Source organism: Carlito syrichta, unplaced genomic scaffold (genome assembly GCF_000164805.1).
Source record: "Carlito syrichta isolate Samal-C Ts95f unplaced genomic scaffold, Tarsius_syrichta-2.0.1 Scaffold308820, whole genome shotgun sequence".
Classification (NCBI taxonomy): Eukaryota; Metazoa; Chordata; class Mammalia; order Primates; family Tarsiidae; genus Carlito; species Carlito syrichta.
In genome coordinates, this window is record NW_007252916.1 from 521,258 (window position 1) to 535,942 (window position 14,685).

Below are 14,685 nucleotides of genomic sequence, written 5' to 3' on the forward strand. Positions count from 1 at the left end.
GGGCGTGGTAGCGCGCGCCTGAAATTCCGGCTACTCGGAAGGCTGAGGCGGCAGGATCGCCGGAGCCCAACAGGTCGAGGCTGCAGTGGCTGGGAGCGGCCACTGCACTCCAGTCTGGGCGACAGAGTGAGACACCAACTCAGAAAATAAAACAAAACGAAAAACACAGATGGCTGAGCTCCAAACCCAGAGTTTCTGATTCAGTAGATCTGTGGGTGGGGCCTGAGAATTTTCATTTCTATCTGGTTCCCAGGTGATGGTAATGCTGCTGGTTCGGAGATCACACTTTGAGAACCACTGGCACACCCTACTGGTTTTAAACCTTGGCCAAAACAGGGCCAATCACAGTCCTTCCCTGTGATTGATATTTGGGGAGGATGGTGCAGTTTGAGGCAACATATACAAGAGGGAAGTCTCCAATATAATAACCTTGGAACTGAGATCTAAAAACAAAGTTTGTTGTGCAAAGTTACAGAGGAAGGGCAGACGAAGTAACATGTACAAATGTTCTGAGGCGAGAATGGGCCAAGCTTACTCAAGGGACCCAAGAAGGCTAGCTTTAGAATCCTGTTCCCATTGCCCGAACTGCTCTCTCCCTCTCTTTAACCTAGGGAATCCCCAGTCAACCTTCAGATTTCAGCCCAAACATCACTCCCCCAAACCCTCCCGGAACTCAGAGCAGGTCTCCCTTCGCCCCCACCGATGACCGGCCTGTTCCTAGGATCCAGAGGCCTGTGTTTATGAGACTTACGGAACTCGAGAAAGGGAGTGTCGGGGTAAGAAAGATGTGGGCTGAGAGCGTCAAAAGGGATCGCGCAAGCTTTTCCGCAGGAAAACCAAGCGGATTCCCAAGTTTTTTAGCCCAGAGCAATGCTCGGGGAGCGACAGCAGCCCGCAGAGCGGCCGGTCACGGAGCGGAAGTTCGTCCCTGGAGCCGTTCTAGGAAACCCGGAGGACCCAGATCGTCAATCACCCTAGGGCTGAAGTGGGTATCAGCGAGTGCACAGGGCCATTCCAGCGAGCCGGGTCGGCAGGCGGCGGCAAGGTGGGGCTTGGGTTAGGGCGAAAACTGGCGAAAAGCAAAGCCCTAAAAGGCAAGGAGGCGTTGGCGCGCAGACCACCTGTTCATCCCACAGAGTGCGGCGCGCGCTGATTGGCTAGAGTGCTGCCCGGGACCGGAAGTGGCCGATGCTGTCGCCCGTGACACCGAGACAACAGCTGCGGGTTGTGTGCTAGCGGCCCAAGCAGCGCCGGGAGCCCGAGCGGAGTGAGCGTGGGGCGGTAGCGGCCTGCGGTGAGCCCTCGTTCTGTCACGGCTTGGGGGAGGAGGGCGCTGGGCTCCCAACTGCCTAGTTCGTGAGCCGAGCGGAAACCCTACGTTTAGGCCCGTTCCTGACCCGGGTTCGCTGAATGACCTTGGACTTTACGCCCCCCTTCCCAGGTCTTCCTTTCCCCACCTGCACACAGAGAGTGTGGGCCTCGACATTGCCAGGGACCGTCCCAACCTGGTTCTGTGCCTGTCAACTGTGGGGGTGGGAGAAGCAGGGACACCCCCCCCCCCGCCCCCGTCCTGTTGTGGGGACTAATGGGAGCTGTGATTTTTCTCAGACATTCCACCCCCATGTAAACCGCTGGGACGAAATGGCGGGCAGTGCCAAAAACTTAAGGCCCCTGTGACAGATCGTACCCTGTGCTGGCAGACAGGATATTGACTTATGAGGGTTGGTTTTGAAAGGAGACAGGTTTGAGCCGAAGAGTTAATAGAGACTTCTTGATCATGGGTACCAGAGGAAGGACAGAGGAAAGGAGGCAACAGTTCCTTATATTAAATATCATCCAGGTTGGGAGAAATAACTTATTTTTAAAAATACTTATTGATACTGTCTTAGGCTCTTTAGATACAAAGGTGGATGACATATTCAGTTAACCCCCAAGAGTATGGCAGATTTGTTATATGGAGAAGACAGTTATACAAATTCACTTAACAGATATTTAGTAGGTACCTGAAATGTGCTAGGCACTGGAAATACCAAGATGAATAGGATATCATTCTTGCTCCTGGTGTAGAGGAAAAAATAGATATGAAAATAAACTAACAATACAGTGGCGTAACTGTTACAAGATGAAGAAATATCTGTCTGTCTTAGGGCCTGGGGGTCAGGAAAGAAAAGCATGGGAGCATGGGAAGGACTGCACATGCTTGAACTGAGTCTTGGAGATATTTGTTGTGCACAAAGTAGACAATAAAATTCCAGGAAGTGGCCAGGCACGGTGGCTCATACCTGTAATCCCAGCACTTTGGGAGGCTGAGACAGGAGGATTGCTTGAACCCAGGAGTTTGAGGCTAGCCTAGGCAACATAGCGGGACCTCATCTCTACAAAAAAATGCCAGGTGTGATGGTGCACACCTGTAGTCCCAGCTACTGGGAGGCTGAGGTGGGAGGATTGCCTGAGTTGCTCTGGAGTCTGAGGCGGAAGGATCACCTGAGCCCAGGAGTTCGAGGCTGCAGTGAGCTGTGATTTTGCCACTGCACACCAGCCTGAGCAACAGAGTGAGTCCACTACTCAAAAAAAAAAAAAAAGAATTCCAAGTAGTGGGAATAACTTGTTATCAGAGGCAAAGAAGCTTTAAAGAACAGGAAATGTCGAACTGCAAGACACTGAGTCTGACTGCAGCTTCCAACAGTTAATGGAGAGTGTGGGACAGAAGATGGGGAAGGGAAATGGGCCTCATTATGAGGACAGTATGAACCACATGAAGATGCTTTTATTCTGTAGGCCTTGAGGAGCACAGGAAGTGATATGATAACTATAATACAAAGAGGTGAGAAAAGGGTCTGTCTTGGTTTAAAGGACTAAGAGAGACCTTCCTGCAGATGTTAATGAAGACTTGGGGAGAGGTGTTCCCTGTACTAAATACTGAGTATGTAGTAGGACCTGGCCTTTCAGAAGTTAAGGGAAATTATTTGCATCAGTTAAGATACTTTTGTCTATACGTAACAGAATCCAACTCAAGCTGTCTTAAAAATATACATGTATGTAATTTCTGATAATTGGAAATCAAGAGGTAGAGTAGTTTCAGGACTGACTGAATCCAGTGGCCCTGGCAGCATTTCCCCTTGATTTTCTTAGTTTTACCAGCCTTCATCCACAGTGAGATGATGGTAGCAGACCCAGGCAACAGAATATAGAAATCTCTTCTTGTGCATTCTTTCGGGATGGCAGGAAACTATTCCCAGAAGCTACCAGCAAACTTCCTTAAAATACTGACCCAGATGAAGGTATATGTCTATTTCTGAACCAGGAATTCCTGAATCCTGAACCAGCCACTTGGGAGGGAGATGGCATTGATATGACTGGGTTAACTGAACCGGGGTGCACTCCTGAAGCTCTTGGATGAGACTAGATCTCTGTCAAAGAGAGCAAAGCCACTGCAAACTTTTTTGCTCAAATACCCCATAAAGTAATTTTGAAGGCTTTGTATCCCTTTACACATTTGCAGGTTGACATCCAAAATGTTTCCATTTTTCATCTTAAATTTTAATAGTTTCAAAGGATATTATTGTTGACGTATTAAACATTTTGACATTTTAAAATAAAACCTCTTCCCAGTTTCTAGTATATCTTCCCTTGATTTGTGTACTGACCACATTCTTCACCCTCTCGGTTAGCATCTCGCTCCTCCCTGCCCATCTTCATTTGCATTCCCATATCAGTCATCTCAACTATCTCCTGGCCAACTTCTCTGAGTACCTTACTTCCTTGGTCTACCACCACACACCTCACCTGATTCTTAGGTGGCTGCCAAAAGCATTGTTGAAAAAACTCAGGAGAGCATGATGATTGGCTTCTCCTCACACTGATGCTTTCCAGCGTGCTTGTCTCATTGGGGGTGATGACAGTTAAATAAGATAATGTCGGTGACTCATGCCTGTATTCCCAGCATTTTGGGAAGCTGAGGTGAGAGAATTGCCTGAGGCCAGGTGTTCAAGACCAGCCTGGGCAACTTGGCGAGACCTCTTCTTTACAATAAAAAGAAAAAAAATTAGCGAGGCATGGTATTGCATATCTGTAGTTCCAGCTACTTGGAAGGCTGAGACGGAAGGATCATCTGAGTCTAGCAGGTCTAGGCTGCGGTGGCCGTGAGCATGCCACTGCACTCCAGCCTGGGTGTCAGAGTGAGACTCTGACTCAAAAAAATTTGTAAAGTGCTTAGCATATAGTAAGATCTTATCATTATTCTCCACATCAAAATGTCAGTGCATCCTTGCTTATATTCTCTCCTTTCATAGTTATCCCAACCTTGCACATGCTACATTGAAATAAAAATGTTCTATTCTTTTTCTTACATTTCCTGTATTGCCTGGCCTCTGAGGCTTTGCTTGCCCATTTTTGCCCAGAATGTGCAGTACAGTAGTCTTCAAATGGAAGTACATAGAGGAGGTACACAAACACTTTCTGTAACATTTGTCGGCACACAGATTGTTGAATAGAAATCCATTTCTAGATTTTTAGCTTCAGTTTGTATCCTTGCCTATGACTGATCTGCTTGAGAATGGGCCTCTTGCTTATAGATTTCTCTTTTTTCACCTCCTCTTTCACAATTGCTCTTTTCCTTTATAAAAGAAAGACACTTCTCATCCATCCCATTCTTTATTTTACTATGATGCATCACTCTGGGGTGGAAAAACCTCTAGAGTGCCATACAAAGGGACAATTTGTTGAAGAAGTGAGTTTCTTGGGCTTTTTTTTGAGTTGGAGTCTCACTCTGTCGCCCAGACTGGAGTGCAGTAGCATGCTCCTGGCCTCTGCAGCCTCGACCTGCTGGGCTCTGGTGAAACTTCCGCCTCAGCCTTCCAAGTAGCTGGAACTACAGGCACGTGCTACCATGCCCGGCTAATTTCTTTTGATTTATTGTAGAGATGAGGTCTCTCCAAGTTGCCCAGGTGGGTCTCAAACCCGCGGGCTCAGGTAATTCACTCACCTCGGCCTCCCAAAGAGTGGGATTACAGGCTGAGCCACCGAGTCCGGCCTCTTGGAATTTTTGTAACACAAGTTCAAATCTTTGCTTTCACAATGTTTTAAAAAGACCTGATCAGGCTGTCAATCAGCTGATAGATCATTTAATAATCTTTACAACAAATCACAATGTGGTTTTTGGCAGATATATTCAAAGAATTAAGTGATATTGCTGTCACAAAAGATTGCTGTAAATGTGGATTTAGGCAATTTGGGCAAAAGCAGGTCCGGCTACAGTAACTAGAGACAGTCTCATAAACATAACAGAAAGGCTGTTTTTAACTCAGAAAAGGGAATTTAGTCAATTGTATTTTATCTGCCCTGTCTGCTCTCAGAGGTTTAGAAAAGGATTGAGGATGGGGTAGTCTAGTTGGAGCATAGGAAAAAAGTCACAACAAGAACTGGCAGTGTATCTGTAATCCTGCTGCTGGACACGTGTTGATCTGCCTGTAAGCCAGATCCTGCGTGGTGGTGGTGGCACCTATAGTTCCAGCTACTTGGAAGGTTGAGGTAGAAAGATCACCTGAGCCCAGCAGGTTGAGCCTGCAATAGCTGTAACTGTGCCACTGCACGCTGGTTGGGCAACAGAGTGAGACTCTGACTCAAAAATAAATAAATAAATAAAAATAAAACTTAAAAATAAAATTTAAAAATAAAAATACTAATTTCTAGATCCCACCTCAGACTTTGCAGAATCAGAATCTCTAGCAGGGGCCAAGAGTTCTGTATTTTTAACAAGTGCCCTGGGTGATTCTGATACCCAGTCAGGTTTGAGAGCCACTGTTACAAAGTCTTAATGACTGGAGTTACCACTCCTCATGTGCCACCACCACCACGCCAGGCTAATTTTAAAAAATTTATTGTAGAGATGACATCTTGCCAAGTTGCCCAGGCTGGTCTCGAACACTTGGGCTCAGACATCCTCTCTCCTCGGCCTCCCAAAGTGCTGGGATTGTAGGCATGAACTACCACACCTGACTGAAATTAGTATTTTTAACAAATTGATCAGTTGATTCTTATACAGCTAGTCTAGTTGCAGGCAAAGAACTAATATTTAGGAATCATTCATCTAACCAGATCTTCCTGCTATGATTGCAGGCCTACTAAAAACACTTTTCAATGTTTTATGTGGCTTCCCATACAGATTTTCACCGCCTAGGCAGTATGGTCCTTTAAAAATTTTATTTCTCATTGTTAATTGATAGACATCTAGATTATGCATCAGTATTTTGCAAATGAGGCTTTTTGAGCTTGCTGTCTTTGGTTTGACAAATTTGCATTGACAAATTCAGGTCTGCAGAGTAGAGTATCTTATTCTGAACTACGGAGACCCAGTTTAGGTCTGCTTGTCATCCCCTAAACTGAGGGCAATGAATGGTCAACCTTCTCTCCTCTAGTGGCACATCTTTCTTACCTGTCGTCAGAAACATCTAATTTGAGATTTAGAAAAATGAAGTGAGAGACAGAAAGAGAAAATTGTGGCTGGGTGCAGTGACTCATGCCTGTAATCCTAGCACTTTGGGAGGCCAAGATGAGAGGATTGCTTGAGCTCAGGAGTTCAAGACCAATATAGCGAGACCTCATCTCTACAAAAAAAAATCAAAAAATTAGCCAGGTGTGGTGGCACACATTTGTAGCCCCAGCTGCTCAGGAGGCTGTGGTAAAAGGATTGCTTAAGCCCAGGAGGTTGAGGCTGCAGTGAGCCTGATCATGCCACTGCATTCCAGCCTGGGCTACAGAATGAGATGACTCCAACTCAAAAAAAAAGAAGGAAAAGAAAGAAACAGAAGATTGTGTTTGGGAATTTGAATTGAGGCTATGAGAAGTGGAGTGTTGGAGTGTTTCCATGTGAGGATGAGGCCTAATATATGGCTATGCCACTGGGAAGATCAACTAGATGGAGAATGACTTTGAATTATAATTGAGAAGGTACCTGTAAAGTGATATTTAACAAATGACATTAATATTATGTTACTAGCAGAATGCAAAGTAAAAGAATGGTCAGGGGGGTAATATTTAGTTGGGGAAAACGTTCTGATTTTGAATTTTGAACCAAGTCTTGAAGTTGGGATTAGATACATAACTGTCTAACTTCTATTTTATTTTGTTTTACTATGAAAAAATGATTTTCCATTTGGCGTGGTATAGATAGAGGTTCTACAAATGCTGGTTTTGTTAAGAACTAGATGATGGAAAAGAAGCAACTATAGGAGACATGAGATTGAAAAGAAAAGGCCAGAGAGGAGGCTGGAAGTAGGTAGAGACTGAAATACCAGCTTGTAGAACTTTTTGGGGGCTGGGCAATAGAGAGAATTTTATTCCCAACTCAGTACTTCCCAACTCAGTACTTCCCAACTCAGTACTGGGCAATAGAGAGAATTTTATTCCCAACTCAGTACTTCCCAACTCAGTACTTCCCAACTCAGATGGTGCCATGAATGAAGAAGATAGATAAATTCTCTGCATGAATCTTTACAGTTATGTAGATACATATTGTCTATAATTTCCAAAGATTTCAACAAAAAGGAGAAATACAGCTTTTAGGTGCCCTCTTTTACTCCATGGAAAAATTAGAGAAGATACTGAGGTAGGAAAAGTTGAAGAAAATTCCAGTTCATTTTGAGAAGTAATAAAAAGAGCTTCTGAATCTTCAGAACTCCAGTAGGAGATCAGGTTTCTTTTGGGTGTCAGGGGAAGGGGACATTACTAGGACTGCACTGATGAGTGACCAGAGATACCACAGCATAAGGTGGTGGTAATAATCAACGTCTTATGGATGACTGGAGGCTGGGCAGAGGAAAGTTCAGTACAAAGTCACCCCTCCATTCATTACTTTTTCCTGTCCTCACCACATGACCCCAGCTGTTTCTGCCACTTAGGGTCTTTGTTTCTTCAGTAATTGCATCTTCCCTCTTACCCCGTCTCTCTACTGATACTGTTCCTTCTAATATAAACATGTTCAAATCTCTTCCATCAGAGAAAAGCCTTGACCTGTATAGCACACTCACATTACTGTCCGTTTTGGTCTCCTCCTTTCATCTACATTTTTTTTTTTGAAAGAAGCAGCAAATTCATTATTCAGTCCACTGCCATCTGGCTTGTGCTTCTACCATTCCACTAAATTTGTTCTTCCAGGTCATTTGTGACCACCTAGTTGTCTCAGTAGACATTATCCAGTTCTTAGCCTACTGAATCTCTCAGCTGCATTTGATACCTTTTAATTCTCTCTGCCATTGTTCAAGTGACTTCTGTAACACAGTATTATGGTTCTTCTACTTCACTAATCATTCTTTATCTTTTTGTCCTACTTCTCTTCCTTCACCTACCACTTTATTATCAAGAGTCTGGACAGGAAACAGCTCACTCAAATTGAGGAACCTGGGGCTGGTAATGGTGGCGGGGTCACTAGCCTTGGGCCTGAAGAGACGGGAGAGAGTAGAGGTTACTGGGACCCAGACAGACTATTGAGTAGGATAGACTCCTTGAGAGGAATAATGACTTTCATTTGCAGGACAACATCACCCAAAGCAACCTCACAGGAAGGAACCTGGAGAATAAATACCCTGTGATCCTACATTCCTCTTGACTTCCAGACTCCTCCTGGGGCCCCTGATTGGTGAAACATAGCTGGAAGCCAGAGGCCTATTGATGTGTGCCATACAGGTTAGCCTTTTAGCCTTCTAGGGCAGAAAGGAGGGTAAGAAAGGTGAAAAGGAGATCTAGAAGGGAAAATGGAAGATAATTGGAGTACTTGTGACTGTTAGCTTTGAATCCTAGGTTTCCATCCCCAGTCTGTGACAGTTCTTATACTATACTCATGCTGAGTGCTCTCAAGTCTGTATCTTTAGTACTGACTACTTTAATCTTTAGACCAATATATTTTGACTGATTTCTTGATACTTCTTTATGGATATCTTAAAACTCACCTTTTCTAAAACAGAGCTCATTCATCATCTTTCCTCCTATACTAGTTCTTCCTCAGTATTCCCTCCTAGTCTTGGTGGCACCACCATCCAATTACCATCTCTCTGGGCACCATCTTTGACTCCTCTCTCTTTCTTATACCTATATCCAGTCACACACCAAGAATTTGACCTGTTAAATATTTCTTCAGTCTCTCTCTTCCCCACTGCCCTAGTAGATCATATCACCTCTTGCCTTGATAACTCTATCAGTCTTCTAACTGATCTCCTGTGTTCAGGCCTACAGCTTTCTAGTTCAGTCACTAAATAGCCACTAGTGTGCATCTACCTGAAATATTAATCTGGCCAGAGTTTATGTCACTCTTAGACTTAAAAACCATCCCATTACTTTGCATTGTCTAAGGGATGAAGTTCCATACCTGCCCATGCCCCCTTAAGAATCACCTTCCGCAATTAACATTATTACTAATGGGAGGACTGTATTCCTCAGATTTGCTGTGGTACACAAATACACTGACCTCGGCTAAAGGCCACTTCAATATTAGTTCCAAGTTGCTTACCAGAATGAAGAGTGAACAGAGGTCAGACTCATTCTTCCAGCATTTGGACCCCACATCTTTGATGGAGACAGTTAAATCCATTTATAATAGGAATAGATTTGGCCTCATGCAGTTTTAAAAAAATGGCTTAAGCAAAGCCAAACTTATTTCTGTCTTAGATAAATGAAGTCCAGAGGCTAGCATTCCAAGACTGGTATGGCAGTGCTATGGAGTCATCAGGGATCCAGGTTCCTTCTAACTATGATCCCTAGGCCTAGGATATGCTGGTGTACTCATGATTCAAGATGGTGCTCCAGCTATGACCCAGGAACAGCATGGAAGAAATGCATCCCTTCATCTTTTAGATTTCCATTAGTCCCATGTGCTTTCATGTACATCTCACTGTCTAGTTGGCCAGAATTTGGTTACATGGCGAATTCCAGCTGCAAAGAAATGTATTTCTTTAGCTAGACTAATTGCTACTCTAAATAAATTTATTATTTTGTTGTAAGGAGATGGGGAAGTATAGAAATTGGGGTAGATAACTAAAAATCCCTACCACAGCCTTTTAGAAGTTTAAAAAATGTATTATTTAAGATCTGTAAATATATTAATAAAATTCAATAAAAGGGCTGATTAAAAAATTAATATGTAATGATCAATTAATATGTAATGATATGTATAAAAGTAATAACTGGTTACAAAATATAAGAAAAACTCACTAAATAAAAAGAGGTACAGAGATATGATGGACATAGAAAGAACATCAGGATAAGTTTGGACTACAAAATTATACTACAAGTTATTTAGAAAAATATGAGAATAGACAGGAAATGTCTGAAAAAAAGGTAGAGAACTTTCTCTAACGTATTCTAAAATTTTTAATAAAGCTACAGCAGGTTGAACTGTTTGGTATTAGACAAGAAATAGATAAAAAAAAGTGAATGGAATGCAGAAATTGACCCAAATATTTATGGCTATTTAAATTATGGTATAGGTGGCATTGTAAATCTGCAGGGAAAATAATTATTCAGTAAGCAGTATTGATGGAATTCACTAGCTATTTGGAAAAACTAAAACTGGAACCTTACTTCATCCAAATGTAAGGGAGCCAAAGGTAGTTACTGCTATACTTTTGTGCTGATTGTAACTAAGTCATATTCACCTTTTGAATGGGTAACCCCTATACATCCCATCCCCAGCTCTGTAGATCTGGTGAGTACTATAGGACTGGACTAAGAATAGTTTCTTTTGCTACTCATTTTGTGGTTACTTCCTTTATATACCCAAATGCTATTTCTATTAACTAGTCATTTTTGTCCTTTCTTCTAACCTTTTCCATATACCCATCTATTAATATGGCCACTATTTTCCCTAAGTGTTTTTTTTTACCAACCTCAACTCACTGTTATTACTATGGAACTTTTTATTAGCCTCTCTCTCTCTCTCTCTCTCTCTCTCTCTCTCTCTCTCTCTGAGTTGAAGTCTCACTCTAATCTCAAACTGGAGTGTAGTGGCATGCTCACTGCTGCCATAGCCTTGACCTACTGGGCTCAGGTGATCCTTCTGCCTCAACCTTCTGAGTAGCTAGAACCACAGGCATGTGCCACCATGCCTGGCTAATTTTTTTATTTATTGTAGAGACAAGGTCTTACTAAGTTGCCCAGCCTGGTGTTGAACCCTTGGGCTCAGACAATCCTCTCACTTCCACCTCCCAATTTTCTGGGATTGCAGGCATGAGCCATCATGCCTGGCTCAGCATCTCTTTATCATCCATTTCCTGTATCTGTCTTTAAATATTTTCCACTGATCTTTTTTTCTCTTTTCAGTTAGTATCCTCTGTTTAGCATGTGTACCATAATCCTAAATTTTTATCTTCTCTTCAGTAGCATCTGTCATTTCACCAGATACAAAAACTGTTCTTGAGTGCTATTAGAACTGTGTCAGAGCTCTGTTCTTCTCTAGCATTAGCTTCACTTAAATGTGATATAGTCACCTTACATACTTGCCCTTTCTCATTTCAGATTGTGAGATGGGGACTGAGTACAAGGAGGTGATTCCCAAGGAAGAAATCTCTGAAGAATCTGAGTCACATGGGTCAATATTTGAAAAACTTCCAGAAGTAGTTTACCAAAGTCACAAGTTTGGGGCAGCATTTGAAGAAGATATATTGGAGGGACATTCGAGAGACTCCACGGAAGAGATTATAGAACAGATGTCTCCTCAGGAGAGAGACTTTGCATCAGAATTGATTATCTTTAAGAAATCACCCTCAAGTGAGAAGGACCAGGAGAATACTGAGGGTGAGAGAGGCTGCAGTCCCACCCCAAATCTGGTTACACATCAGGGAGATTCCGCATTAGAGGGAGTTAGTACATTTGTTATCTCTGGCCAAAACTTCATAGAGAATTTAGGGCCTAACAAAACACAGAGAAGTTCTATAGGAGAAAAGCCTCATACATGTAAAGAATGTGGGAAAGCCTTTAATCAGAACTCACATCTCATCCAGCATATGAGAGTTCATAGTGGAGAAAAACCCTTTGAATGCAAAGAATGTGGGAAGACATTTGGAACTAATTCAAGCCTGCGAAGGCACCTGAGAATTCACGCTGGAGAAAAACCTTTTGCTTGTAATGAATGTGGAAAGGCCTTCATTCAGAGTTCACATCTTATCCACCATCATAGAATTCATACTGGAGAGAGGCCCTATAAATGTGAAGAATGTGGTAAAGCCTTCAGTCAGAATTCAGCCCTTATTCTACATCAGAGAATCCACACTGGAGAGAAACCTTATGAATGTAATGAATGTGGGAAGAACTTTAGGGTTAGTTCACAGCTTATTCAGCATCAGAGAATTCATACTGAAGAAAGATATCATGAATGCAATGAGTGTGGCAAAGCCTTCAAGCATAGCTCAGGCCTTATTAGACACCAGAAGATTCATACTGGAGAAAAACCATATCTGTGTAATGAATGTGGGAAAGGCTTTGGTCAGAGTTCTGAGCTTATCCGGCATCAAAGAATTCATACAGGGGACAAGCCCTATGAATGTAATGAATGTGGGAAAACTTTTGGCCAGAACTCAGAGATTATTAGACATATTAGAATTCATACTGGCGAGAAGCCCTATGTATGTAAGGAATGTGGAAAGGCCTTCAGGGGGAACTCAGAACTTCTTAGACATGAGAGAATTCACACTGGAGAGAAACCCTATGAATGCTTTGAGTGTGGAAAGGCTTTCAGGCGGACTTCTCACCTTATTGTCCACCAGAGAATTCATACTGGAGAGAAACCCCATCAGTGTAATGAATGTGCAAGAACATTTTGGGATAATTCTGAGCTGCTTCTCCACCAGAAAATTCATATCGGAGAGAAACCTTATGAATGTAATGAGTGCGAAAAAACATTTAGCCAGCATTCCCAACTTATCATACATCAGAGAATTCACACTGGAGAGAAGCCTTATGAATGCCAAGAATGTCAGAAGACCTTTAGTCGGAGCTCTCACCTCCTCCGACATCAAAGTGTTCACTGTATGGAATGAACTACAAAATAGGAAAGCTTTCTGTGGAAAGCCAGACTATTCATTTATTCATAATCTCTGTCCCAAATTCTCAGATCAAATGAATGGACAGAACCTCATCTGTCCTCTCACTGAATTTAAATGGTTGAAGAGGATGAGGCACTTTTTTTTTTAAAGAGTCAGGGTCTCATTCTGTTACCCAGGCTGGAGTGCAGTGGTGCAATTATCACTCACTGCAGCCTCATATTCCTGGGCTCAAGTAATCCTCCCATCTCAACTTCCTGAGTAACTGGGACTACAGGCGCCAATGGGGCACTTTTATGAATTATTAATGTAGAAGTTTCAGTGTACTGAGTTAAATCATAAAAGCTATTTCAGGCCTTAATTCTCCTCTGTCCCTTGTCCCTTCCTGTCTCCTTTCCCAGTTGATCACGTAGCATTAAGGCTCTGTACCTGTGATTTATCCTAAATTACTCTTTGGAAAAAGTGACAGGACAGGGTCTGCTACCTCCTAAGAATGAAAGAGTTGACTCATTGAATGTTATCCCCTGAAATGTTAGAAAGTCATGACTTGGAAGACACACCTCATTCTCCTGTCCACTGTTTCATATTGGAATAATTTAGTAAGATTTTACTAGCCTCAAATCTTCTAGTCCTGCTATCAGTTTTCCTAGGAAGATGGCAGCATTAATGAAGAATCAGGAAGTTTGGGTCATTTCACATCTCCTGCTAGGCTTCTTCATTCATTTGAAGTGGCTGCCATGATGGAGGATCTGTGGGTAATTTACAGGATTATAAGTGAACGCCATAGACTCCAGAGGGGTCGATTAGGCAACACTAGGGGATAAACATTTGAGGTCAGACTATTCAGTGTGGGTAGAAGCAACTTTTTAGCAGCTATCCCCACTTCAAGGGTGCTCAGACTGACTACTCCCAAGAATTCTGCTGCATTCACTTTTGGCCCCAGCTCCTGCCACTGTTGGCAGATCCTGTGTCAGGAAGTAGTAGAGAGAACTGTGGCTTTGCCTCTCAGACACCTAACCACAGTGATGAGCCAGTTTACCTGACCAACCAGAGTCTGGCCTTGCTAAAGCACTTCTTCTCTCATGACCTGGGACCCCACTGCTGGAGCCCCTGGCTGATAAGCCAGGAAGTGAGAGCCTCTTGGTTTTACTCCTTAGCCTTGAAATTATTTCTTCACCATCTCTATGTATGTTTTCTGTGTTCTCCTATATGTTATTTCTTTAAAGAAACAGCCTTCATTTTTCATGTGCATGTTTCTGAGGCAGTGAATGGTTAGCAAGAATTGCACTAATGGGGATCCAGCAGGCCTGGGGTCTGGTCTTAGCACTAGACCTTGAATAAGGCACTTCACCTGCTGGTCTCCACTATTCTCATCTGTACAATGAGGGGAATTGAACTAAATGCTTTCTGAAGTTTGAACCAGCTTAATAACACCTGGATTCTTTAAAAAATTTTTAATTTTATATATCTTTACTGTTCTATTCTTTACTCTCTGTTACACTAGTACTAATCACTAATATTTATTGAGTGTTTGCTACATGCCAGGCACAGTGCCCACAGTTTACATTTTTATTTTCACAGCATCTCTATGATGTGGGTACTCTTAGAAAAAAAGGAAAAAAAAGCTTTATTATGGTATAATTTACATACCATAACA

At 42.7% G+C, this 14,685-nt stretch overlaps 1 protein-coding gene across 1 annotated transcript; it reads left to right on the forward strand.

The window, feature by feature from the left end:
• Window positions 1-1,172: 1,172 nt before the first annotated feature.
• Window positions 1,173-14,465, forward strand: ZFP3 (ZFP3 zinc finger protein). Its single transcript, XM_008065943.2, has 2 exons — window positions 1,173-1,294; window positions 11,506-14,465. Exon 2 carries the CDS (start codon window positions 11,514-11,516, stop codon window positions 13,023-13,025), a length of 1,512 nt encoding a protein of 503 aa, XP_008064134.1. The 5' UTR covers window positions 1,173-1,294; window positions 11,506-11,513; the 3' UTR covers window positions 13,026-14,465.
• The last annotated feature ends 220 nt before the right edge of the window (window positions 14,466-14,685 follow it).